At 34.9% G+C, this 25,622-nt stretch overlaps 3 protein-coding genes across 6 annotated transcripts; 2 read left to right on the plus strand and 1 right to left on the minus strand.

Moving 5' to 3' along the window:
* The first annotated feature begins 1,588 nt into the window (after nucleotides 1-1,588).
* On the plus strand, nucleotides 1,589-9,982 carry LOC105178516 (aconitate hydratase, cytoplasmic). The gene is made up of 20 exons (XM_088876186.1): nucleotides 1,589-2,173; nucleotides 2,799-2,903; nucleotides 3,155-3,315; nucleotides 3,407-3,499; nucleotides 4,667-4,852; nucleotides 5,031-5,192; nucleotides 5,533-5,677; nucleotides 5,758-5,900; nucleotides 6,009-6,065; nucleotides 6,158-6,237; nucleotides 6,320-6,395; nucleotides 6,689-6,874; nucleotides 6,960-7,027; nucleotides 7,106-7,224; nucleotides 7,357-7,478; nucleotides 8,082-8,180; nucleotides 8,260-8,739; nucleotides 8,917-9,015; nucleotides 9,128-9,370; nucleotides 9,612-9,982. The coding sequence occupies exons 1-20, from the start codon at nucleotides 1,873-1,875 to the stop codon at nucleotides 9,678-9,680; spliced, it is 2,994 nt and encodes a 997-aa protein (XP_088732312.1). The 5' UTR covers nucleotides 1,589-1,872; the 3' UTR covers nucleotides 9,681-9,982.
* Nucleotides 9,983-14,448: 4,466 nt separating this feature from the next.
* LOC105178515 (glutamate receptor 3.5-like) lies at nucleotides 14,449-20,883 on the plus strand. 4 transcript variants are annotated; one of them, XM_088876718.1, is made up of 8 exons: nucleotides 14,449-14,645; nucleotides 15,087-15,142; nucleotides 15,242-15,602; nucleotides 16,593-17,932; nucleotides 18,485-18,762; nucleotides 19,247-19,278; nucleotides 19,372-19,781; nucleotides 20,180-20,883. In XM_088876718.1, the coding sequence occupies exons 4-8, from the start codon at nucleotides 16,595-16,597 to the stop codon at nucleotides 20,624-20,626; spliced, it is 2,505 nt and encodes an 834-aa protein (XP_088732844.1). In that variant the 5' UTR covers nucleotides 14,449-14,645; nucleotides 15,087-15,142; nucleotides 15,242-15,602; nucleotides 16,593-16,594; the 3' UTR covers nucleotides 20,627-20,883. The 4 variants fall into 4 exon arrangements, with proteins under 4 accessions (XP_088732844.1, XP_088732845.1, XP_020555083.2 ...); XM_088876719.1 differs by lacking the exon at nucleotides 15,087-15,142; XM_020699424.2 differs by lacking the exons at nucleotides 14,449-14,645; nucleotides 15,087-15,142 and having other exon boundaries at nucleotides 15,149-15,602.
* A 1,054-nt stretch (nucleotides 20,884-21,937) lies between these two features.
* LOC105178514 (hexokinase-1 protein) lies at nucleotides 21,938-24,630 on the minus strand. Its single transcript, XM_011102000.3, has 3 exons — nucleotides 24,394-24,630; nucleotides 22,616-22,695; nucleotides 21,938-22,216 (listed from the first exon to the last, which is right to left on the minus strand). The coding sequence occupies exons 1-3, from the start codon at nucleotides 24,502-24,504 to the stop codon at nucleotides 22,147-22,149; spliced, it is 261 nt and encodes an 86-aa protein (XP_011100302.1). The 5' UTR covers nucleotides 24,505-24,630; the 3' UTR covers nucleotides 21,938-22,146.
* Nucleotides 24,631-25,622: the final 992 nt, after the last annotated feature.

Genomic DNA, 25,622 nt, shown 5'->3' on the forward strand with positions numbered 1-25,622 from the left:
TTATAAATAATTTTTTGTTTTTTGAAAAATTATAAATAAATTTTTTTATTTTATATTTTTCTGACAACGAGTTAATTTTGTTAGTTTTTATTAGACTTTCATTTAATTTTTATATTGAATTGATTAAAATACTCTTTTGGATTATAAATTATATTTTTTATATAATTTTAGAATTTTTAAAAATATTTTTATGGATTAATATGCCGTATGAGTTGTTTATTTTATTTGCTCTCAATTTTTTTTATATTTTTTTAAATATTTAAGAAAAAACATCAATAATAAAGTAGTAATTGCCACATTATCGTTTAAGGGTTCGTTTGGTTTAAGTGAAAAAATAGGAGAAGCGAAAGGGGGACTGAAAATGAAAAGACAAGGGAGAGGGAAAGAATAACAATTTTTGTTTAAATTGTTTGGTATAATTGGAAGGAAACTAAATCTCAAATACTTGCCATTGTTTGGTATGAGAAAAACAGATTGGGAAGAAAAGAATAATTTTTGTAATTTATCAATTAATTATTTTTCTTTGTTTGTTTAGAAAATAAACAAGTTAACATTATAACTAAAATATATTTAGCATTTAAAAACCTTATTATTAAGAATATTCATCTAATAAGAAAAAAAATATTTTTTATTAATAAAAATATTTATCAAAATGAGTATTGAAACTATTCAGTTTAAATAAAAAAAAATGACTACCAATGACCTCAACTTTTTGTATCTTTGACCTCATACTTTCACCTTCGCACCCAGTTTTGGATAGAAACGAAATTGAACTCCGGAGGTATTTTATATGTATCTAATTTTACGTCCCCTCCAACTATTCTCCCCAACCAAAAGATCCTTAAAATCATAAAAGTATTTTTAGGAACAATGACACTCTCCTTTCCCTAAGGTTTGGCGTAATTATATGTAGACCTTGTGTAGTTTGGGAAATTATATCTAGCACTTCTAAGGTTTGCTTTTTCGTCTAATAAATAAGTCAATTCGTTAGTAAAAATCAGTGAAATTGCTGATATTAACAAAAAAAATTAAAAAAAAATTGATATTTACTGTCGATTGACTTATTGCATGTCAAATAATTTGTTTTACTAAACTACCCTTATAACAATGAAGTTATACCTCATCACATATATTAACGCATGAATACAAATGGGAATAATTTGATCATAAGATTTATGTGACCTGCAATAAATTAGTAATAAGTCAATGGGAATAAATATAATTTTTTTTAATTTTTTGTTAATATCAGCAAATTTAAAAAATTAATTAAAAAATATTTTGATTGATGGAAGGACTTATTTATTAGACGAAAGTAAATCTTAGGAATGATGATGTAATTTTTTGAACCACATACATTTTACGTATAATTATCTTTATTTTTATTTAAAAATATATAATTATTTAAATAATAAAAAATATTTATAAATGTTGTAAATTTTTAGAAAGATAACTGTAATTTACCAAAATCGAGTATTGGTAACATTTTGACAAAATCAAAATGGTTGCCCTTTTTCTGCGATGTGGGAGTGTTCAAATTGCCCACAACACCCCTCTACGGCTACATTTAAAAAACCCTTAGAAAAATATCAGTCACTAACTGCGCTCCATGTGCCCCCCACAAGCACACAAGAGCTGCGTCCCTTCCCAGAAAATCTCATCCGCATCAATTCCAAAGAAAACTTCCCATTTCCTTCCTTCTACAATATATATACGCTCTGTCATCCTCTGGCACACACCCCAAGGGAAACCCATTTCTCAATTCTCACAGAAAACGCCGTTCGTCATCTTGCAATCACTCCCACATCCTTATCCCTAATCGTGGTTTGTTTGTATTAGATTGAATGTGATTGTCGCCATTAATTGAGTTTCATCATGTATATAACGAGCGGCACCTCCGCGCTTCTGAGGAGAGCTTCTCACTCTTCTTCTTCGAGTGCTGGCAAAAGGGTGTTTTCTTCTCTCTCTAGGAAACCCGCTTCGCCCTCGCCTTCGCCGTCCGTTAATCATAATCTGCACTCCGTTGGGCAGCAGCACCTCCGATCTCTGAGTTATCTATCGGCGGCGCGTTGGAGCCACGGCGTTGATTGGAAATCGCCACCTAGTCTTGCGGCGCAGATCAGAATCGCGTCTGTTTCTTCTGATACTCTGTTGCATCGCAAGATCGCTACAATGGGTGGGTACTCTCGAGGAAATGGAATGTTTAGTAAATACTGGATTTTTATTACTGGTTCTGCTCCGCCATGTTTGATCAACCGAATTTGGTTTCCATTTGAATTTTTGTCCTTTTCCGAGGAAAATGAAATTTGAGCTAAGTTTTTTTCTATATTCTAGGTTTCAATTGCTGATCGTGTAAATCATATATGTTTGGGTTCGATTTTAAGAATCTCGGGACAAAAGTTAGCTTTAAGCATTGTGCGATAGTAATATGTGAAATTAATCTGCTTTTGCCTTTGTGCTGCGTTCTCTTTTGATGGGATTGAAGTTACTCTCATCCGATCTTTCCGTTCTCCTTTAAGATTTACTCTTTAAATGGTAAATTGAATTTCGCTTACTTCTTTTTTTTTTTTTTTTTGGTTTTCTTTTTTTGTTGTTTCGTGGAAGTTGTATGCTGCCGAGATAGTATATTTTTATTTAGCAAATAGTAGAAAATATCTTTTGCATCTTTATTTTGTCAATAAGTATTTACGTGGCAAAATGGTTTGCGGAAAGATTCTTTTTTATTGTACCATATCTATTTTTGCAAGAGTAGCTTATTTGCTTATGTTAAGTGAAACTGTACCCGTGATATTTGGTTTCAGCTGCTGAGAATCCCTTCAAGGGAATTTTCACTAGTCTACCCAAGTCCGGCGGGGGTGAATTTGGAAAGTTCTACAGTCTGCCAGCTCTAAATGATCCGAGGATAGGTAATTATTCTTATTTTTATACTGATTTTCCATTTCCTATAGCATGCTTGTAGTTGTATTTTAAATGTATCAAAGATTCATATTTTCATTGTATAAGATGCTCTTACTCTTATGAATTATATTATATATTACGAAGATACATTATTTCTATTGATGGCATACTCTTTATCCACTGTTACTGCTTTGAGAGTGTGCGTGCATATGATGTTATCTCGTATGTTCTATTGACTGTGCATATGCTGTAATTACAGATAAGCTGCCATACTCTATTAGGATCCTTCTTGAATCAGCAATACGCAACTGTGATGGCTTCCAAGTAACCAAGGAAGATGTTGAGAAGATCATTGACTGGGAAAATACTTCCCCAAAGCTAGTTGAGATCCCCTTCAAGCCTGCCCGAGTACTACTCCAGGTACTGGGTCTTGGTTCACTGTGTTCACCGCAGTAACTTTGATTATGAAAAATGAGCAGTTTTCATCTGAAAATGTTTCTTTTGTTGCTAGGATTTTACCGGTGTACCCGCTGTGGTTGACCTTGCTTGCATGCGTGATGCTATGAACAAGCTTGGCAGTGATTCTAACAAGATCAATCCATTGGTATGTACTATATTATACAGTTTTGTAGTCTCTCAGTGACTAGATGTTGGAAGCACCTTTCTGGGTAAATTTAATATAGCAAATAGACACAGAAGTAGGCTAGGTACCTGCAATTAAAAATGACTTATAAAGTATCTGTGGAAATTTCAATTGTCCTACTGGACACTTTTTCATCTTCGAAGGCCATTATACCACTGACATCTTTACTTGGGTCTTCCAATAGTTGTTAATTCAGTAGGGTACTTCCTTTTCTGAGCTTTTGGTTTAGACATGGCTGAGCTTGTTTTTTTACTGGGAGTCTCCTGCATTCATGTGCACCGCCCAGATGGGTCTGCCCTAGGGCAGTGCCGACAGACAAGTTTGTATAAATGAAAACCACATGCACCCATGTGATATTGGCCTCGCTATCCTTGGCCTTCCACATTTTGTGTCTTTTTGTCCCCAAGATAACTCATGATCCATGAAAGCTTTGTGTTGTGCGATGATAGAAAAGTGGGAAATCTAATGCTACGCAAACTTTTATCTTATAGAAAATGAAAGATGGGAACTAGTAGAGTTCAACCATTAAAGTTGCAAGATTTCTTATATATTTACAAATGATACTAACTGGGAACTGGGAAGTAAAAGATAATTTCTGACATGAAATCGCACTAATATAGATTCTTGTAACTTCTGAACCTCCAATCAATAATAGCAACTTTTATTCATTAGTATAAGTATATTTTGAGAAATTACATATGTAATTAAGGAGTTAGGTGTGGTCAGCCCCCCTTGTGCACGTGTGAAACTCCCTCTCTAATCCAATCTGTTTCTATTGTTAGCTTAAATGTTCACATGAAACCCTGTCCATTAATTTTATTTAAACTAAGCATTTATAGATGGGGGTGGGTTAAGGGAACCTCCATGTTCGTAGTTTCTCCTAATACTTTTAAGCATATGTTCTTAATATTCCCCCCTTCCCTCTTCCCCCACTTTCCCTTTCAGTATGATACCCTTAATCTTCATTGATTTTCCTGTGCTAATTGAGATTGCTTCAAATAAACTTAAACTAGTTTATTGGATCATTCGTTGTAGTTTTGGTAACTTCCCGGGCCTAATCGCTTGCTTGCTGCTGTACTATATAATATACCTTGCTTTCTCATCCCAGTATGCTGGGTGGTCGTGCAGGTACCAGTAGATCTGGTTATTGATCATTCAGTACAAGTTGATGTGGCAAGATCAGAAAATGCTGTTCAAGCAAATATGGAGCTTGAATTCCAGAGAAACAAGGAGAGATTTGCTTTCCTTAAGTGGGGATCTAAAGCTTTTCAAAACATGCTTGTTGTTCCACCTGGTTCGGGTATAGTGCACCAGGTACCGAAGCATAAAAATAATGGCGTTCATTTAATTTCAGTAACTGAAAGTTTTTGGGCCTGCACCACTGATTCTTTTATGATAATCTTTTTGTAATTTTTCAATTATGCATTGATCACATTACCTTTTCTCATCCGTGCTGATGCTAACTTAATGAAGTTGTTTCCTGTGACATTAGGTCAATCTTGAATATCTTGGACGGGTTGTCTTCAATACTGATGGAATACTCTATCCAGATAGTGTGGTTGGGACTGATTCTCATACCACCATGATTGATGGTCTGGGAGTTGCTGGTTGGGGAGTTGGAGGTATTGAAGCAGAGGCAGCAATGCTTGGTCAGGTACTAACTCTTAATAAGTGCAGAGCTCTGGTATGGACTATGGAGGGGTTTGTCTTCGTGTTCTGTTTCCTGTTTTACAAAAGTAAAAAATGTATCTATCATGATCTGTTTAATTTCTTAGTTGATATACACTTTTTGATGCAGTTATTCTTTTATGTTGTATATTATTCTAAAAGAAGTTAATTAACTTTCCTGTGCTTCTCTCTAGTGCTAATCACGATCTCAAAAGTTACACTTGTGCCTAAACCTAAAAGTTGAACTTCACCGTGATATTCTTTTACTTCTGATTAATATTAAGGTGCCTGTGCACTTTGTGACATTGCTATTATTTGTCTGACAGCCGATGAGCATGGTGTTGCCAGGAGTGGTTGGGTTCAAATTATCTGGAAAATTACGGAATGGTGTCACTGCTACTGACTTGGTTTTAACTGTCACACAAATGCTACGGAAGCATGGAGTTGTCGGGAAGTTTGTCGAATTTTATGGTAATATTGCTGAATACTAAGTGATTTGACCGTTTCATCTCTGTAAGAGGACCTAATAATGCATGTTTCATTGCATTCAGGCGGTGGTGTGGGTGAAATCTCATTAGCTGACAGAGCCACCATTGCAAACATGTCTCCAGAGTATGGCGCCACTATGGGGTTCTTCCCTGTAGATCATGTCACTTTGCAATATCTGAAATTAACTGGCAGAAGTGACGAGACTGTAAGCACATTTTTGTTTACATGTGCTAGAAGATATAAAAGAAAATGATTTATCCCACTTCATTCTATATGTTCCCAAAGAAATAACCAACCATATACTGATATTTAGGTGGAAATGATAGAAGCTTATCTACGTGCAAATAAAATGTTCGTGGACTACAGTGAGGTAAACCTATATGTTTGCTCTGATATATTAGGTCTGCAATATTTTTATTGGATATTCCAAAGATTCAATCTTTTCTTTTCTCCAAATGCCAGCCGCAACAAGAAAGAGTGTATTCATCTTATCTGCATCTAGACCTAGCAGATGTTGAACCATGTATTTCTGGACCGAAGAGGTTTGTCTGTGGGGATTTTGCACTCATAACCATCTTTCTAGTTTCATCTCTTTAGTGATAGCTGATCATACTTTGTTGATAGGCCCCATGATCGGGTCCCATTGAAAGAAATGAAAGCTGATTGGCATTCTTGCCTGGATAACAAAGTGGGATTCAAGGTGAGGATTCAATCTTACATAAAATGAAATTTGTTGGTTTTTTCCACTCATTTAACATAACTTTGACTATTACAAGTTTGTAGCATTTATTGTTATTTCTGAACTTATTACTCTTAATTTTGGCCTATTTATGGTTGGTGTTACTTGTCACTTGATGCGATGAAGTATGAAATTTATAGTGCTTAGTTGCTGTAAAATAATTTAAGAATTAAATTATTGATTTGTAGTGTCAGTGTTTCATTTGAGAATTTCATTCTTGGGGATTCTACTAAATCATCCTAGCTGTGATATAGGGATTTGCTGTGCCAAAAGAAGCACAACAGAAAGTGGCAAGCTTTTCATTCCATGGACAACCAGCAGAGCTTAAGCATGGTAGTGTTGTGATTGCTGCTATCACGAGTTGTACAAATACATCAAACCCAAGTGTTATGCTTGGGGCAGGTCTTGTAGCCAAGAAAGCTTGTGAGCTGGGGCTTCAGGTTCTTCATTTTATCTAGAACTGTGCTCCCACCATTTGATTGGCCACCTCCTCTGGATGTTAGCCTAACAGTGATAATCTATCAGGTAAAACCATGGATAAAGACAAGCCTTGCTCCTGGATCTGGAGTTGTTACAAAATACTTGCAGAAGAGGTATTGCGTCTGACTTTTGGTTTTAAGTCCAATATTTTGCCAAGTACACAAGTAAATGTGATGTTTTGGCTGATGCAGTGGGCTACAGAAATACTTAAACCAGCAAGGCTTCAACATTGTGGGGTATGGTTGCACTACATGCATTGGAAATTCTGGGGAATTGGATGAATCTGTTGCTGCTACTATATCAGAAAATGGTATGTTGTAGACTTCTGATATCTTAAGACAACCTGATTTTGTGAAACTCAGTTCTGCCGTAGTTCCACTGTTTTGTTACTTGTCTATGAAGTGAGGTTGTTTTTTAATTGAAGTATGGTTGTGTTCTGCAGACATTGTTGCAGCTGCCGTACTTTCTGGAAATCGTAACTTTGAGGGTCGCGTCCATCCCTTGACAAGAGCAAACTATCTTGCTTCACCTCCTCTAGTTGTTGCATATGCCCTTGCCGGCACGGTTCGTGATAATATCATAGTTACAGTTTTCTTCATTCATCTGATAGTCAAATGAACTTTGAATAATGAAGGCTGATAGAAAATGAACCTTGTATATCTTGCTAAATTAAATTGAAGTAGAATTTTCATGTATTATCTGATGGATAAAGCAACTGAATATAATTATTTCACTTGTATGTAATATAAGAATGATAGAAAGACAGGAGACTTAATATTTAGGACTTCTTAGGGTCAGATGCTAATGAATTTGAACTATCAATGTGGCCAAGGATACTCATAACTGGGGATTACTGATGCAATTTCTAGGGGGCCCCCAAGAAAAGTACTACTTTTTTTTTTCACTCAACAGGTGACATGGTGTAACTCCAAATCAAGAATGTTTAAATTTGCTGGCTGAAATGTGTTCTTTTACTCTGTCTTCTTTTTTTGGTTTTAGCTTTCTTCTTGATGTTTCTGAGGACTCAAAAGGTCTTTAGTCGAACATAGGATTAGTTTTTATATAAATCTCCGAAGCCTCAACCTTGTACTTCCTACCTCATTATATCATTTATTATTTTCTACACTGGAGGCATTGTAACAATATTCTATTTACTAATTTTGACAGGTTGATATTGACTTTGACAAAGAGCCAATTGGTGTAGGCAAGGATGGTAAAGATGTGTATTTCAGGGATATCTGGCCATCAACTGAAGAAGTAGCTGAGGTATGTGAATTTTGTATTGCTTGTTAACTTGTAAGATCTGAAAAAAGCGATCCAACAAAATCACCCAAATTTCTTTTAGGTGGTTCAATCCAGTGTGCTGCCTGATATGTTCAAAAGCACATATGAGGCTATCACTCAGGGTAACCCCATGTGGAATCAGTTATCAGTACCCGATGCCAAGCTATACTCGTGGGATCCAAGTTCTACTTACATCCACGAACCTCCATACTTCAAGAATATGACCATGAATCCTCCAGGTCCACATGGAGTAAAAGACGCCTACTGTTTGCTGAACTTCGGTGATAGTATTACAACAGATCACATCTCTCCAGCAGGAAGCATTCACAAGGATAGTCCAGCTGCCAAATTTCTCATTGAACGTGGAGTTGATCGCAAGGATTTCAATTCCTATGGCAGTCGCCGTGGTAATGATGAAATAATGGCAAGAGGAACTTTTGCAAATATTCGCCTTGTGAACAAATTGTTGAATGGTGAAGTTGGCCCGAAGACTGTCCACATACCCACTGGAGAAAAGCTTTATGTATTTGATGCCGCAATGGTGATCTCCTGAGACTCATCTCTCAACTTTGTTTGGCAGTTAAATGAGATTTTTCCTTTGAAATCATATTTCAATAGCTGGCTTCGACTCACTAAAATATCAGTTTAATGTGTTTATCCTCTCTTTTGCTGGATGCCTTCTAAACAATATTTGTTTTGACAAATAAAAAACTTTCAGAAATACAAGTCTGCGGGCCAGGACACTATTATTTTGGCTGGAGCAGAGTATGGAAGTGGAAGCTCCAGAGATTGGGCTGCCAAGGGCCCAATGTTGTTGGTGAGACTGTTATTTCTTTGTGATGTTTCATCTCTTTCTGTTTGGTGTTTCTGTTCTACTAAAGAAAAACGGAAAATCCAAAATAATATGGGCTGACATCATCATGTGACAGGGAGTTAAAGCAGTGATTGCCAAAAGCTTTGAAAGGATCCACCGGAGTAATCTTGTGGGTATGGGCATCATTCCTCTATGTTTCAAACCTGGTGAGGATGCAGACACATTAGGGTTGACGGGCCATGAACGTTACACTATTGATCTCCCTAGCAAAATCTCTGATATCCGCCCTGGCCAAGATGTTACCGTCGTTACTGATAGTGGAAAACAATTCACATGCACTGTCCGTTTCGACACTGAGGTAACCAACACATGGTTTGCTTGCATTTAATGTCTTTTCTCTTCTACAAGTTTGGTTTATGGTAACCATTTTTATCTGGAATACCGAAGTAGTTTCAACATTTTAGCTAAAATGTGAGAAAAAGTGAATCAAAAGATTTGAATTAGTTCTCAAAAATGGAGGCAAGAAATAAACAAATTTATGGACCGTTTTTGCTCTTTTATGGATCAAGGGTTTGATGCACATATACTTTATCTAATAGGTGGAGCTGGCCTACTTCAACCATGGTGGTATACTCCCATATGTAATTCGACAGCTGACTAAGCAGTAAGAAAAGTTGCTTATCAGCCATCGACCAAATTTTCTGCAATTGTGAAATGTAAGAATAAAATTTCCATTCTTTACATCCTGTTAATTGGGATACGATATTTATCCCTTCCTTGACGAAGGGCTAGCAATTGCCAAGGCAAGAAAGAGTATTTTTCCTTTGTAATAAAATTCGGCTTTCGGTAGAGTTGACTGTCAAAACAATGATCAAATACTGCTATTCTCTTAGTTGGGGCACTTGGATTATTGTGAACAAGGAATTTGTTCTTGTCATGAGCTCATCAATTTAGAAGTTGATTTTCTTCATGAATACGTAGTTATTTTGTTTACTACTTGAAATCATACATTACATAATCATGTTTCCTTTTCATGGGTGACAATACGTTGAATGGTTGTCTCTGTGGGCGACGGTTTTTCTGCCAGGTAAAATCGAACTCTTGTTTTTCTCTGTGATTGTAAGGAAATATAAATTTTGCTTTAATTGTACCAAGTCCTTTGCATTCATTAGCATTACCATGCGTATTGTGGTGCACATACGTAAGGGCTAATGACATACTCTCATTTTCCTTCTATCTTATGTTTCACAATTTCTACCATTGTCGTTATTTCCATTAACTCCATCATCGTTGTCATGTTGTCGTCGCTTTTTTGTTTAAAAAGTTTTGATATAATTATATTTATACTTCTGATATATGGTTTATTTATATAAATTATTTATATTTTTTATGTAATTATAAAAACCCACTCTTATAGCCAAAAGATAAGGGTAGTTTGTGCAACGTTGATGTTTTTTGGGTTTGTATATGTAATCTTTTAAAAAAATAGGGGTGACTTATATAAATAGATCATAAGCTAAGGTTGTAAATATAATTATCCCAAAAGTTTTTAAATGACTTTACATGCACAATCTTTCATCATAGCATGTTCACTTTTCTATGTAGATAGTATTTATGATCTCTTGGAAACTGGGATTGGTAGTGCCAATATGATATCACATACAACGTGTAACTTTATGGGGTGATTATACCAACACCCCCCAAGAACAGTAAAATTACACAAACTATCCCCTATTATCTATAATTACATTGTTTCTCAGTCAGAAAAAATGACTGGAAAATATAGCAATAGGACCAACAATATGATTATGCTGATTAAATATTTCATTTTCTCTTTTCAAATAATTTACTATTTGCAATCACACTTGTATTCCTTTGCTTGTGTGTCTTCGAAGACCTCTGATTTTTGTAGTACAGAATTAATTACAAGATAAGTGATTTTAAAAGAATTGATTAAAGAAAAGTGATTATAGTGTATGGATTCATAATTTTATAATTAAATCTTAAAATTAGCTTCATTTTTTAAGTTAATGATAGAAATAATAAAAAATGGGTTGAATGCGTAAAAATAATTGAGGGGGGACTAAAAAGTACAAATTTCAGATTTTATCAAAAAATAATTTTGATGAAATTTTATCAAAAAAGAAGGTCAAACTACATAGAAAATTACATCTGCAATCAAAATCTATGTTTGTCCAGCTCAATCATAGGGCAAGTGGGCACTAAGCAACGATAGAATATTTTGAACCAAGGCTTGCATGAATCAATATATTAAGGGATAATTATACTTCTTTTTCTTAAAATTTAATGTAATTACATGTAGATTTTTTGAGATTTGCTTTCGTTTAATAAGAAAGTCCGTTCGATAGTCAAAATTTATCGAATTTATTGATATTAATAAAAAGATCGAAAAAATTATATATTTACCCCTAATTAATTTATTACCAACTTATTGCAGGTTAAATAATTTTTTTTATGATCAAATTACTCTCATACGTCTTCACGCATTAGTAGATGTAAGGAGGTATATTTTTACTGTTATAAGAATAATTTAGTTCGACAAAAATAGTTTGATCTACAAAAAATTAGTAATAAGTCAATCGGGAGATAAATATCAAATTCCTTCAATTTTTTTTGTTAATATCAGCAAATTTAGTGATTTTTGACTAACGAAGGGACTTATTTGTTAGACAGAAGCAAACTTTAGGGGTGCTGGTGTAGTTTTCCAAACCTCAGGAGAGAGGAGTATAATCATCCCTTAATTAACTCGAGCTTTATAAGTTTTTAAGATGTATCAACCTCGAATTGCATATATTTTATTTTGACTAATTGGATCAAAATATGTTCAAATACTGCATGTTAGAAAAATGATGCACTATAAAAGTCTATGGTGTTTAAGCATGAGAGAAGTAAGTGTTAACGATGAAGAAAGAACAACGACTACTTTGACTTTCTTGATTGTTAACGATGTTAAGCAGAAGATTTTTAGCGTTAATTTAGCTTGTTTAGTTAGCACATGTGCCTTATACAGAGTATGGCGTATCCTGTGCTCTGTAACGGGAGAAACCAACTGATAAACACTGTGTTGTACTACTATTTTTTAGTTAATGAAAATTACATTTACCCAAAAAAAAAGAAGTAAGTGTCAAAATATGGATGATTTTGGCAAAATTCTAAATACATCTTGTGATTAAATAAATAAATTAAATGGCGTAGGACCAACGAAATAGTCCAACTACAATTATGACACGAGCTTTTATCCCGTACTTGTAAATACAAGTGTTTTTTTTGACAATTCAACACTAAGTCAAAATCAATAAAATCAAGTGAAATAACAAATCAAGACAACGCACACAACAAATCAATTTGAAAGCTCAAATCCAAAGCTCTTCACCAATGCTGCAATCGCGAAATTCTACGTCTTCTTAGCATTGAACTTTTACGCTATGCTTTTATCTATCAAATTACATTGTAATTTCTCGTATATTCAAAGGGGACTGCACAAGTCTTTTGAATTAAAGTTCGAAGAGACAAATCATGGGAATAGTTTTCGATTTTTTCTAAATCCCTTTCCACAAATTATAACTTTTTCTAAAAAAAGAAAATTAAATTATTAATTAATTTGTAAAAAAATTCAAAATTTGTGTGATCAACAGAAATCAAGAATTGGAAACTCCAGAATTCAAAGGTCCAAAAGTATGGTCAAGTTTACTTTGAAAATGAGACAAACACAGTGTAAGACATAAGACATATCATAAATGCTGATTCCTGATTGGGATGTGATGTTGACACAACTTAAAGTAGAATCACTTTTTCTTTTTCTTTCTTAAGTTTTTGCATTTTCATTCATCATTTTCTAATATTTACAACCAAAATATTTATATTATTTCATTTCTAAGGTAAATATCATAAATAATGTCTTAAATTTGTATCTAAAATTACTTTAATCCTCATATTATTACCCGTAAAGTTCATTTTTTTTAAATTTTATTTCAAACTTTCAGTCACTCAATTAATTTGCACGCAAAGAAGTTATCGAAATCTGGATCGACTGTAAATATGTCATTATACCTTTAAAAACAATTTCTTTTACATAAACGTATTTTAATATTTATCCTTGAAAATACAGAATGTGCACGTCACAACACCAAATTCCTATAACTTTTTTCTTCGAAAGTTCATTCAGGAACTAAAATTAAAATAAAATACCAACTTTAAAAATAATAAAGTCAAAAAATAAAAATAACAAACTAAAATAATTTTAAAAACACACTTAATAGGCTACTTATAACGTTTACTTTTCTTTTCACTAAATCTTTTTAAGCGATTTCAACTCAAATTACCATTAACGACTAAATATATTTCCTAAAATCTATTACGTGTTTAAAGATTACCCATCACACGTATCGAAAACAACCTCGTACGAGTCAACATTTTTCTCTTTTAACATTTTTAAATTAAAAAAAAAATGTTGCACATCTTGAAGGTGGTAGTACATCCACATGTTTCACACACCACACACAGTGGGACCCCCCATGGGATTAATTGAATAAATTCTTGACTTTTCTTATCTGCAGCTATTAATTATTGTGGGTATTATGCTGATTAATAATTGGATAAGTCAACTTCATTATTTTCTATCATTAAATATTGATGGAATGTTGCTAGGAAATTCTGATCCCTCAGGTAGTGGGGGATTTTGTATATCAGTGAATAATCATATAAACTAAGTCGAAATATTGTTAAATATTAATATTTAGTAGTATTTGATGTTCTAATAATGTAAATAGTAATTATTTGTAAATAATTAAATATGAAGTATACTAATTAATGTAAATTATATAACTTTTTTTGAAAAATATCAAAACGGTAAATAACAAGTTTCAATGTATTGCACGAATAATGTTATTTTTTAATATGTTGGGATAAAATAATTTTTAATGAACAGAATACATTTTAGAAGTAATTTTTTTTCCTGAAATATTCATAATTTAGTTTTTATCTGCTTTTTTTTTAAATACTCTCGATTTTGATATTGCTATAATTTTAATTTTAGTGTTGCTTTCAATTTTTTTTCTACAATAAGCATTTCCCTAAAAGTAGAGGTTTTTACAGATACTCCTCGTTGGATAGACTGATATTGTATTATAACCAACGGAAAATTCTAGTTCGGACGCGATTCAGTTGAATTTGAACCAATTATATGGAAAGTGCAATATACGTAGAGTGTGATTGGTATACAGTTTTGTGAGAGCAACAATCACATAACAAATGTATTATGTTTATTTTGTGATTGATTTAATTCGATCGAATTTGATTGAGATAGAAATTTTCGACAAAGCAGCATGGGGGAAGAGAATACTTTAACAATCACATCACAACTTTAGTAGGTAAAGTGAAAAATGGTGAAGTTAGTGAAAACAATCAAGAAAGAATCATTCCTTTCCTAGCTCGCAAGATGGCTCTTTCTCTGCTCTTCTTCCCTCTCTAATCCCATCATCTCTCTCTCTCTCTCTCTCTCTCTATAATATATATGTATATATACACACACACATACAGGCGAAAGCATGTTTATTCTCTCTTCATATGGTCCCCCACGTTGTCTTCCTTGAGAACTGCTCAAAGTTCATCAGGTAACACGAGTGGGCAAGTTGCCACCTACCAACCACAGCCGCTGCTAACTGTATATTATATGCATGTATATATATATATATATATATATATATTATAGTTTATTGATAATCATCCCATGTTCGTTTTATTTAAATTATCCATGTGAACAACTCTCATGTACTTGATAATGATTAGTTAATAATTTTCTTGAATGCGCTAATAGTTATGTGTGCTGTACCTGGTTCTGTTGCTAAGAAGTTTGATTATTTATCAATTCTACAGGACATGTTTTTATTAAGGTGAAAATGCAACTTTTATCTTCTTCTTACAAGCGTAGAAGTTTAGGGAAATTTTTCGTATAATGGAAGGATCCCGTTTTTATTATAGCTAGAATTATGGATTTTTGTGGGAATCAAATATCTGAGTTGCAACTTGTTTCTTGTCTGTATTCATTGTTGAAGTTGCTGATGTTACAGAGCAGTGAATGCTTAGGGACCCCCTCATTTTTGGTTGTGAGGTTAGCATTTACGTTTTGTGAGTGATATCTTGAGTATCTTAAACCTATGACTTCAAGGATATTCAGGGTTTTTGAGGTTTGTTCATGGTGGGCTACCAGGTGTTTGATTTCTTAACGAAATGGTGATTTAACTTCAAGATTATCGAGTGCTGGATCATTAGCGAAAATGAAGGCCCATGTATGTAGGAGGAGGGTTTTGGAGTTCTTGATTTCTTGTATGTGGGTTGCCATGGGAGTGATGGGCAGACAGGAAATTCCAGTGCTGGTTCTGGTAATGGGCCAAGAGTGGTAAATGTGGGGGCATTGTTCACATTTGATTCAGTTATTGGAAAGTCTGCAGGGCCAGCTCTTCTTGCTGCAATTGAAGATGTGAACTCTGATACGAGCATTCTCAAGGACACAAAGCTCAACCTCATCTCGCAGGATACCAATTGCAGTGGATTTCTTGGAACAGTTGACGGTAAAGGGTTTTTTGTTTTTTGAAAAAGAATGGAGAGCGCTCTTACATTAAGCTATTTTTAGATTACAGAGTTGTGTTTCTCCTCTGAATTCTTGATATACTTGGATTTGCTTGTCTTCTGGATTGAATTCTATCCCAATATTGGCTTCTTTAAATTTGACTCGTGATAGTTGGAAGTATCTGCAGATACATTCTGAAATTGGCCATTCGAAAGAACGTCGAATGGAAAGATACCGAGATTTTGTTTGGCTTTATTTTTAAGGTGTTTTTCGTTATTCTTTTGAGAATAGAGAGAGAAAGATGAGAAAGTGTGTGTGTGTGTGTGTGTGTCTTTTGGAGTTTTTAATATGTTTTAGTTTTGCATTTTGTATTAGTTTAAGATAACTAACAATAAGTTAACTGTGTGTTTAGTAAAATACATAAGCAAACATTCAAATCATGCTTTTGCGATCTTTTAGATAGAAAGGAAATGAAAACAACCAAAGCTGGAGTACTTTTGGAGTTTATTTATAGCTTAATATCGGATTGTGTTGTTGATACCATAATATTCTTGGCCGTCGTGGGATTGTATTGCTCTAGTGGTATCATTGTTACACCAGATGTAAAGTCACAGACACTTGCGTTTATGATGTGCTCCCTTCTTTTTCTGTCGTCAAATGATGTAAAGATACATTGTTGTAGGTATTCTAAGTCATCCAATCATCTTACAGTTTGGATCTATATACTTATAAACCTTCAACTATGCATCTCGAAGTAACTAAACGATCCAATTTGCTTGTTTTTGGTAGTATTTATATGTGGTTACCTTTGCTACCAAGATACGACACCTGAGATGCAATATCAGAATGAGTAGAACCAGTTTATCTTTCTTATGGCGTTGAAATTCCTTGGAACTTTTTCTCCTTTGCCTACAGCCTTGTACATCAATGCTTTAACTATGAAAAATAAGGAAGATGAGGAAATTTTGACAGGGCCTCCTTACTCATGTAGCTATGCAGCTGATGCGGAGAGAAGTTGTTGCTGCAATCGGTCCACAATCATCAGGGATAGCCCATGTGATTTCCCATGTTATGAATGAACTTCATGTCCCGCTTTTGTCATTCGGTGCTACAGATCCGACTCTTTCCGCTCTCCAGTACCCATACTTCCTCCGCACTACCGTCAGTGAATATTTCCAGATGCATGCGATTGCTGATCTCGTAGCATATTTCAGATGGAGAGAAGTTGTTGCCGTCTTTGTTGATGATGATTACGGTAGAAACGGGATCTCCGCATTGGGCGATGCACTTTCAGCTAAACGTGCGAAGATCTCTCACAAGGCAGCCTTTAGTCCCGGAGCCTCAACAAGCGACATTAGCAGCTTGTTGGCAGGCGTGAACCTGTTGGAATCTCGGGTCATTGTTGTGCATGTCAATCCCGATTCTGGTCTCAACATCTTCTCTGCAGCAAATAAACTTGGAATGATGAGCAGGGACTATGTTTGGATTGCTACAGACTGGCTTCCTTCTGTTCTGGATTCGTCCAAGAGGATTGATCCACATACGCTTGCACTTATACAAGGGGTTCTTGCACTTCGGCACCACACTCCCAATTCTGACCTCAAAACACAGTTTACTTCTCGTTGGGGAAGCTTCAAGAACAATGAAACACCAATGTTCAACTCCTATGCTCTGTATGCTTATGATTCCGTTTGGTTACTAGCCCGAGCACTCGATGCTCACTTTAAAGGTGGTGGAACTATCAGCTTCTCTGATGATCCAAGACTGCAGGAAAGGAATGGGAGCGCCCTTGGTTTCACATCTCTCCGTGTTTTCAACCAGGGCCCGAAATTGCTCGAGATTCTCATTGCAATGAACTTCACTGGTCTGACGGGACAAGTTCAGTTTGACTCAGAAAAGAATTTGATTCATCCAGCATTTGATGTTCTTAACATTGGTGGAAGTGGTCCAAGGAGGCTGGGTTATTGGTCGAATTACTCAGGTTTATCAATCCTTCCTCCTGAAAAGTTGGATGCAAATCTATCAAACACTTCCATCAGTAATCAGAGTCTGTATACTGTGATATGGCCTGGCGAAACTACAGCAAAGCCTCGGGGATGGGCATTCCCGGATAACGGGACGCTTTTGCGCATTGCGGTACCTTACAGGGTTACTTATCCCGATTTTGTGACTAAAGATGAAGGGCCATTAGGGGCCAAAGGATACTGCATTGATGTATTTGAAGCTGCAGTTCAGTTATTGCCTTATCCTGTTCCGTACCAATTTATTTTATATGGAGATGGTCGAAGGAACCCTTCGTTCAGCAATCTTGTGAACGACGTAGCGCAAAGTGTAAGCTTTCTTTTCTCTATTTTTGCATTGACACAAACCTTAACATACATTTTTATGTAAAGGTAGATCTTTATATTTGACCCGTTGACTGTTTCTGTGCTACAAATGATCAAAAGGCACTCACCAAATGAAAGAGGATTCACTTCTACTCTTGAGACATGCCTGCTACACTTGGAAGCCATTTTCGTAATCTTTGCAGCTTTTCTAACATTGTTAATTCTCTGTATTACTTTTCCACTAATGTCCCAATGATATTTTACCTCAATAAGTTATTTTCACCTTGCTTTTTTGACCCCGCTTTCCATTTACATTAGAAAAAGTTGGAGAGAAAAGGACAGTAAAAAGCATGCAAAAACTAACATTAGCAACTGTAGACAAATTGAAACATTATTGAACTCAACCAGAAGTCTGATATATTTTTCTTGGCTGTAATGCAAGTCCTAGTCCTAGTACATACGATCATCTCCAAATGTATATGAACTGATGGTATTGACATTAAAGTTATTTAACAAATGTTAGTCCACAAACTCATTTTCAGTTTGGTTTTTACAGAAATATGATGCGGCTGTTGGGGATGTGACTATTACTACAAACAGAACAAAGATTGTGGACTTTACACAGCCTTACATGGAATCCGGGCTTGTTGTAGTTGCTCCTGTCAGGCAGATTAAATCTAGTCCATGGGCATTCCTCAAGCCATTTACTTGGCAGATGTGGGGTGTAACGGGGGTCTTCTTTCTTTTCGTTGGAGCTGTTGTTTGGATTCTTGAGCACCGGATGAACACTGAGTTTCGAGGTCCTCCACGCCAACAGCTTGTAACAGTATTTTGGTCAGTGTTTATTTTCTAAATCTCTTCATTCTAAAAAAAAAGTAGTCAGTTTTCCCCTTGTGTTCGCATTACTGAAAATCCACGCTTTTCCAAACTGAATAACTGATACATCTTGAGTTAAATGTGATTTTATTCCTTTGTGAAGATACCAATAGGCTAAAAGAAAACGCCTGAACTTAAGAAACTGAACCTTTAAGAAAGAAGCTCACTGACACTTGCGTCAAGGGGTAGCATTGCCCTTCTTTTAAGTTTTCATGGAGTCGAACTGTTCAAAGAGATTATCTTCTTTTATCAGCATTTTTAGAGGGGGGTGTGTTGCATTTAAACTCACTTTCATGCATGTCTTGATGGGCCATTTTTGAACAAGTAAACATAGAACCACACATAAATCAACAAATTCTAGGGGTTGGAAGTGTGTTCGTACATGTTATAGTATCAGTATTACTACTATGAGTATGCTTACCGTATTCATTTTGTACTTCAGGTTTAGCTTCTCAACAATGTTTTTCTCACACAGTAAGTATAATATGCTTCCCCTTTGATCACTGTTTGACATTCTTGTTACAAATCTCAAAATATTCTGAAGAGATCACAATGGACTTTTTGCAGGAGAAAACACAGTGAGCACCCTGGGCCGAGCGGTGCTGATCCTGTGGCTTTTTGTAGTCTTGATTATCAACTCAAGCTACACAGCTAGTTTGACATCAATTCTCACAGTGCAGCAACTTTCTTCAAGAATTCAAGGCATAGACACCTTGATCTCAAGTTCTGATCCTATAGGGATCCAGGACGGCTCGTTTGCATATAATTATCTTATTAACGAATTGAACATAGCAGAATCAAGGCTTCGAGTATTGAAAACTGAAGAAGAGTACGTTACGGCCCTTCAACAAGGTCCGAATCATGGCGGGGTTGCTGCTATCGTCGATGAGCTTCCTTATGTTGAGCTTTTCTTGTCCGACGCCAAGTGTATGTTCAGTACCGTGGGACGGGAGTTCACCAAGAGCGGATGGGGATTCGTAAGTATTATAGTTGTGAAAGTTAGTTATAAAACACATTCTATTGAGAGTTAGTATGCAATTCTTTAATGGTTAAATGCAACATGCCCCCTTGTGAAAGTATTAATACGTAAAAGATCTCATTGTACAAAAGAAAACAGACCTCCTGAAGCAGGAGGCAGTGAGTTTTTTCTTCTTCTTCTTCATTTTTTTTTTCAAATTTTAAGTTTGGGGGATGGGTAGCCCTTTTGAAATTACAAAAGCCACCCTCCAAATTTATATAATATAATACCAAAAGGGTGATTATTTTATTTCACAAAGAAATACGATGCAGTCAGTAATTACGCTAACTCTCAATGAGTCCATTCTAACTTGCATCAATCCTTTCTTACTTGTCTGGATGATGGGTGCTGCTGCAGGCATTCCAAAGGGACTCCCCATTGGCGCTAGATTTGTCGACCGCCATCCTTCAACTATCAGAAAATGGAGAACTCCAACGGATCCGCAACAAATGGCTCTCCCCTGTTGACTGCTTCGCTGAGACGAACCCCATTGATGAGAATCGGCTCTCCCTCAAGAGCTTCTGGGGCTTATTTCTCATTTGCGGGATCGCCTGCTTTGCTGCATTAACCTTCTTTTTCTGCAGGGTTTGCATGCAATACAGCAGATATAGTTCAGGGGGTGAGCAACGAGACGAAGAGGAAACTGAACCCTCTCGCCCCACTACTTGCACGTTCTTCTCCGCCAGCTGCAGGGATTTGTTGGAATTTGTGGACAAGACTGAGGCCGAAATGAAGGAAATGTGGACGAAGAGCAGAGACTCGATGCAGCACCCAGGCCAAGGCTCTGTTGCGCAGAGCAGTTGAAACGCATGCATGTCTGTAATATACTGTCCCCATGTGCTGTAGCAAGGAAGGGGTTTGCAGGAATATAGCGATCTGTACAAGTTGATAGGAAATTGTTTGGAAAGAAAACGTTATAGGATCTGCATTTCCTTTATTCTTTGTATGATGATTTTGCAATGATCATTTTGTTGAAGGGCTTTGCAAGAATGTCTAAGCTGCCCTTCTATGATGTACGGACATGGACATTGCGGCATAGAAAATTTCCGAAATTTTGGATACGATGTTGCAACAACACGACTACAATATTTATATTTTTTTATTTTATATGTATTTACCTAAAATTAACATCTGTAATATTAGACCCCATAGAATAGAGAATAAAAATTAATATTAAAATAAAATGAATATATCTTAACTCTAAATTCTTAATCCAAGTATATGGCTTCAAACATATGCATATTCAATTAATCATTAAACGTAAATAAAACTTGAAATATAGAGTTGAGCTTCTCTTTTGAGGAGTTATACCGTTGAAATCGATTGAAAGAAAAAGAAAATTTACACATCATTTTATTATAGCCCAAAACTTAATTTCTTAAATACATCATTTTAGACAAATTGTATATTGTTATACAATTTTTTTAATCTAAACAAAATTATAGATTTTTAATGAGCTATTCGAATCATACTGTATCTTCTCATATTTCTTATATCTCCTTGTACATAAAATATTATTAATACCCTACTATATTTGATAAAATTATATATCCTTGGACCAAAGCTTGAAATTTAATTTTACTCTTGTAATTTTTTTCAAAAAAATATAAAAATTTGTAAACAAGTTACATGAGGTTGTTTTTTGAAAAATTGTTCGACTTAGCCCATAAATAAATTTCACAAAATAAATAAAATTATAATTCATAACCACAAGAGCATTATAATCAGTTCACCATAAAAAATAGATATTCGACTAATTGTTAGATGACTATTTAAAATCAAGAAGGTATGTCATCTAATTAGAAAATATTTGTAATTATGTCAAATTTTAAAAAAACTCATTCTAATTTACCCAAACAACAATAAAAAAATTTTGCCCGTAAAATTTTAAAAAATATGAAACCAAACACTCCCCAGAAGCTTTCATCTTCTCCTCTGTGTATAAGAAAAACATAGGACAAGATTTCAAAATAAACTCATTCAACTAAGGGAGGAATCTATTCTAACAAAGAACGAATTTGAACTTACAATATGTTTATGAATGTTGCATTTTCCTAACTAAAATCTAGACCCAAATGTTAAAGTCAGTATAGCATTCTTGGCACAATTATCAAATTCGGTGCTGCGAAATTTGCAATCTTTTCCTGAAGAATTGAATCCAAGAAGACATATCGATCTCACAATTATCGTATAAAAAAAGTTGAGACCGTCAACTCCCTTCAGGATCACTGTCCATAACAATCAGAATTACACTATTATTACGGATAATGAGACATGTAACCTCTGATTACATATTGAACTTGAGCAGACAAAATCACAAGGCTCTACTCAAGTTTTACTTCTCGTTTGGGAGGGTCCAGTTCCAAGTAGTAGAAAGGCTCCGTCGGTTCTTCCCTGCATAAAGATCATACAATTGAATCATCACAGATAATCTAATTAGAAAAACAAGAAACAAACGCACACCGAAAAGAAAGAACATGAAAAATTCATTGCTATCTTAATCAGAAACCATCAAGGCAGCATTCTTGATCTATTTCCAGATATAGCCAAAAGAAAACTGAGGATTACTCACTTCAACAATCTTTGGTTCTTATAGTCCTACGGGAAATAGGCTTGGTATGCATCATAGATGATGACGTGTCTTGAAAATTCTCCGGTACAATTTCAAAGATATTTTAGGAGGAAATGATTCTTGCAAGGGTTCAGATGGTTCATAATATCTTGATATAAGAGAATACTGAATCATATGATGACCAGTTAATATGAGAGGCAAAGGATTTCCACATAACTTACCCAGGTTTCGATTGCATGCACTGCCAAAACAGCTTGAAAGGGCCTGGAATTGTTTTAAAAGGGTTGCCCTCGAAAAATGCCTACAAAATGCACAAATAGGCAACTCAGGGTATGAAAATATAGAACAATTACTCTATTGTTTAAACCCATGGGAGTCAAACACAATGGAAAGTTTACCAAATGCATGAAGAGATGCTGGTAAAGATTTGATGGGCTCTAAAGATTGTATTAGTTGGAAGCTTATATACCATTAACCATAAGATATAGCTAATTCTACAAAACAGTTTTACCTAAGTTGCAGAATCAAATTTTCCAGCACACAAGTATAGAATTGCTTATACAGGTTATGGTTCTCTTGCCTGAAGTTATTCAAATTTGTATGAGAACTGTTCATTTATTTAGTGCCTTGTTGTTTCCGACAAGAACAGTCATTTCAAGTGCACTCGTACCTCTAATAGGAAAAGGAAAAGTTTGCAAGTAATTGACATGCAAAAACATTAAATCTTACTTGTGGATAAATCTCGCATTAACTACTATCGTTTTCATGACTAAAGTCCCAGTTAGTTTTGCTTTCACTCTATTATCATGATCAATTCACTATTTACTGAGGGAGTTCCCTTCTTCTACATTAATTTCAATTATCCCCGCAATTGCTTTTACGCATAATGCACTAAAGAATGTTTTCGTCCCTTCTTCAGAAGTGTTCTACTCTCAGACATTAGGCATAAAAGATTTCTTACTTCGTCTCCTCTTTTCTGTTGCTGGAAGACAAATTTCTTAATTTTACCACAGATATTATTAACATAAATCACAGCTGGTAAGAGATTAGCAATTAGACAGAAAGAACATACTTAATATAACAACTAATGGACGACTTAAACAAAATGGTATAACAATGAGTTGCACTTAAGCTATTCAAAATTTCTGCTACAATTTTCTCCTGAACTATATAATGATGACTTGGATAGAGACCCTCCTTCATGTGGATCAAAACAAACCCACACTGATCTACATCGATCTAATGGGGCACAGATAAAGTCTCTCATGGATGCTAAAGAGAGTTTGGTACGCAGCAGAGAGCATGTTATCATGCGATAAACTGATCCACTCAAAGAAATACAGTAATGACGTAGCAAAGAGTTTTGAGGTGCTTTATTATGATTCGCTCACCAGGAATTCCTCCACTAGCATTCATGTTAGCATTTCCTAGCTAATCATTTTATTAGCTATTTACTTCAAGTAAACTTCATTTGTTTTGCAACTAATCAGTAAAAGGGTCTATTACAAAGCAACGGAAGCATTTTCCAACTGATAAAATGGTACTTCTTGACCACCATTCAAAATCTAAGACACAGGATTCGATATTCTTCAAATTGATAACTGCACCGAATGACATTCTCAACATGACTGCATATGCTAGTTTTTATCTTCACCTACAAATACATATGGGATATTAATTCAATTAAAGAACTCGAACTCTCTCAACATCTTTTTAAAAAACACTAGAACCCACTCAGCTAAATCATCGATAAGATCCAACAGCTACAGTACTCGGATATCTTTGGACCGAGAGCATAGATATTCTCTTAATACTTGATCTCTTACAAGAGACCCTTTACTAACAACACGAAACTAACCCGCGATCCTCCGATTCTAAGGCTATCAGCCTTCTTCTCCAGCCAAATTCTATCTTCGTGAACATACTGCCCAAAATTATAAGGTAGAACCATAGAAAATCGAAATAAAGAATCAAATTTCTGGTGAAAAGAAATGCTTACATGGATGAGATCTTCAGCTCGGTCATTGCATCTGTGGGCTTTTGGTTGGCGATGCTCGCCCTCCGACACTCCCCATGGGCTCTCCCTCCTGGGCACCGGCCTTTCACTCATTTCTTCTTTCTTCTCTGAATTAGGGTATGGAAATGAGGAATTTTGTAAAGAAAAGGAAACACCTTTGTTCTCTCTCCAGGGGTTTATCCTTTCATTTTTGTTTCTTTTTTACCTCTCAACAGCAGATACGCTCTCTCTTCAAGGTGCATAGTTGGTGGGGTTCGGCTCCACCATCTAAAGAGCTGGGCAGGTTCGATTCGGCTCAGGTTGGGACCAGACAAGCCCAGTGGTCGGGACTGTTTGATCCTGGACTCGCCCTATTTGATTGCGCTAGTGGTCCGAATCAATTGGGCCATTTTTTTAAAATTATGGTAGATTTTATTTTATTTTTCTAAATTGATATTACTAGATTTTTTAACTTTTTCAAACTTAAAACTTTTATTTTTGTTATTCTATTTTAAAATTTTTAGTACTTTAATTCATTAATATTCTTTTTTCTTAAAAGTTGATTTTAAGTATTATTTGGCTTTGTTATTATTTAAGTTTTTTATTGTAAGCTTGTTAGTCGAATTTTTATTTAAGTTCATTGTGTATTTTATTTTAATTTTTATTATAATTTTTACTATATTTTTTATTAGATTTAATTTATTTATCTATTTCATAGGATAATCATAAATTTAAGTGATTGTTCAAAAGAATACCTCAATTTTAGTCAATTGAATATATAAATTTACATGTGGAATGTACAAAATGAAAATAAATACATAGAAAATTAACTATACATATTAAAGAATATATTATTGATGCGTACTAGATTTTTTGCTACACTACAAAATGGAAGAATTTTAAAAAAAATTCTAAAATCAATGAGGACTAATCCCACAAAACAAATGTTAGCAAATGCTTAAGTCAGTAACGATTTTATTGAAAAAGATAAAAGAAAACTTGAGTAAAGTAAGAATAATGATGATAAAGTATATATATTTGTATGAAGTGCAAAATATAAGCTTAAAACAACCTAAAAAAGACAGAAAGTTGAGAGATCAAGTGATAGTTTGAGAGTAAGAATTGATGTTACTAAATAACTACGCAAAACTTCTATTTATAGCCATGCACAGAGCTGGATATGAGAGTTTGTTATAAAGAGTTCTATACCTATTGAAATGTCTTTGAATCAT

This window comes from Sesamum indicum, linkage group LG12 (assembly GCF_026168435.1).
Source record: "Sesamum indicum cultivar Baizhima isolate 11 linkage group LG12, ASM2616843v1, whole genome shotgun sequence".
In the NCBI taxonomy this organism is placed as follows: domain Eukaryota; kingdom Viridiplantae; phylum Streptophyta; class Magnoliopsida; order Lamiales; family Pedaliaceae; genus Sesamum; species Sesamum indicum.

What these genes read in the sequence shown, in the direction of transcription:
- LOC105178515 (XM_088876718.1), top strand. Translation starts at nt 16,595, where the DNA reads ATGCAGCTGATGCGGAGAGAAGTTGTTGCTGCAATCGGTCCACAATCA. An exon ending in TGAACGACGTAGCGCAAAGT is followed by an intron (nt 17,933 to 18,484) that starts GTAAGCTTTCTT and finishes TGGTTTTTACAG; the next exon opens with AAATATGATGCGGCTGTTGG. An exon ending in CCAAGAGCGGATGGGGATTC is followed by an intron (nt 19,782 to 20,179) that starts GTAAGTATTATA and finishes GTGCTGCTGCAG; the next exon opens with GCATTCCAAAGGGACTCCCC.
- LOC105178514 (XM_011102000.3), bottom strand. Translation starts at nt 24,504, where the DNA reads ATGAGTGAAAGGCCGGTGCCCAGGAGGGAGAGCCCATGGGGAGTGTCG. An exon ending in GAGCTGAAGATCTCATCCAT is followed by an intron (nt 22,696 to 24,393) that starts GTAAGCATTTCT and finishes TGCATTTTGTAG; the next exon opens with GCATTTTTCGAGGGCAACCC. An exon ending in TGCATGCAATCGAAACCTGG is followed by an intron (nt 22,217 to 22,615) that starts GTAAGTTATGTG and finishes ATCTTTATGCAG; the next exon opens with GGAAGAACCGACGGAGCCTT.
- LOC105178516 (XM_088876186.1), top strand. Translation starts at nt 1,873, where the DNA reads ATGTATATAACGAGCGGCACCTCCGCGCTTCTGAGGAGAGCTTCTCAC. An exon ending in CATATGCCCTTGCCGGCACG is followed by an intron (nt 7,479 to 8,081) that starts GTTCGTGATAAT and finishes TAATTTTGACAG; the next exon opens with GTTGATATTGACTTTGACAA. An exon ending in CTGTCCGTTTCGACACTGAG is followed by an intron (nt 9,371 to 9,611) that starts GTAACCAACACA and finishes TTTATCTAATAG; the next exon opens with GTGGAGCTGGCCTACTTCAA.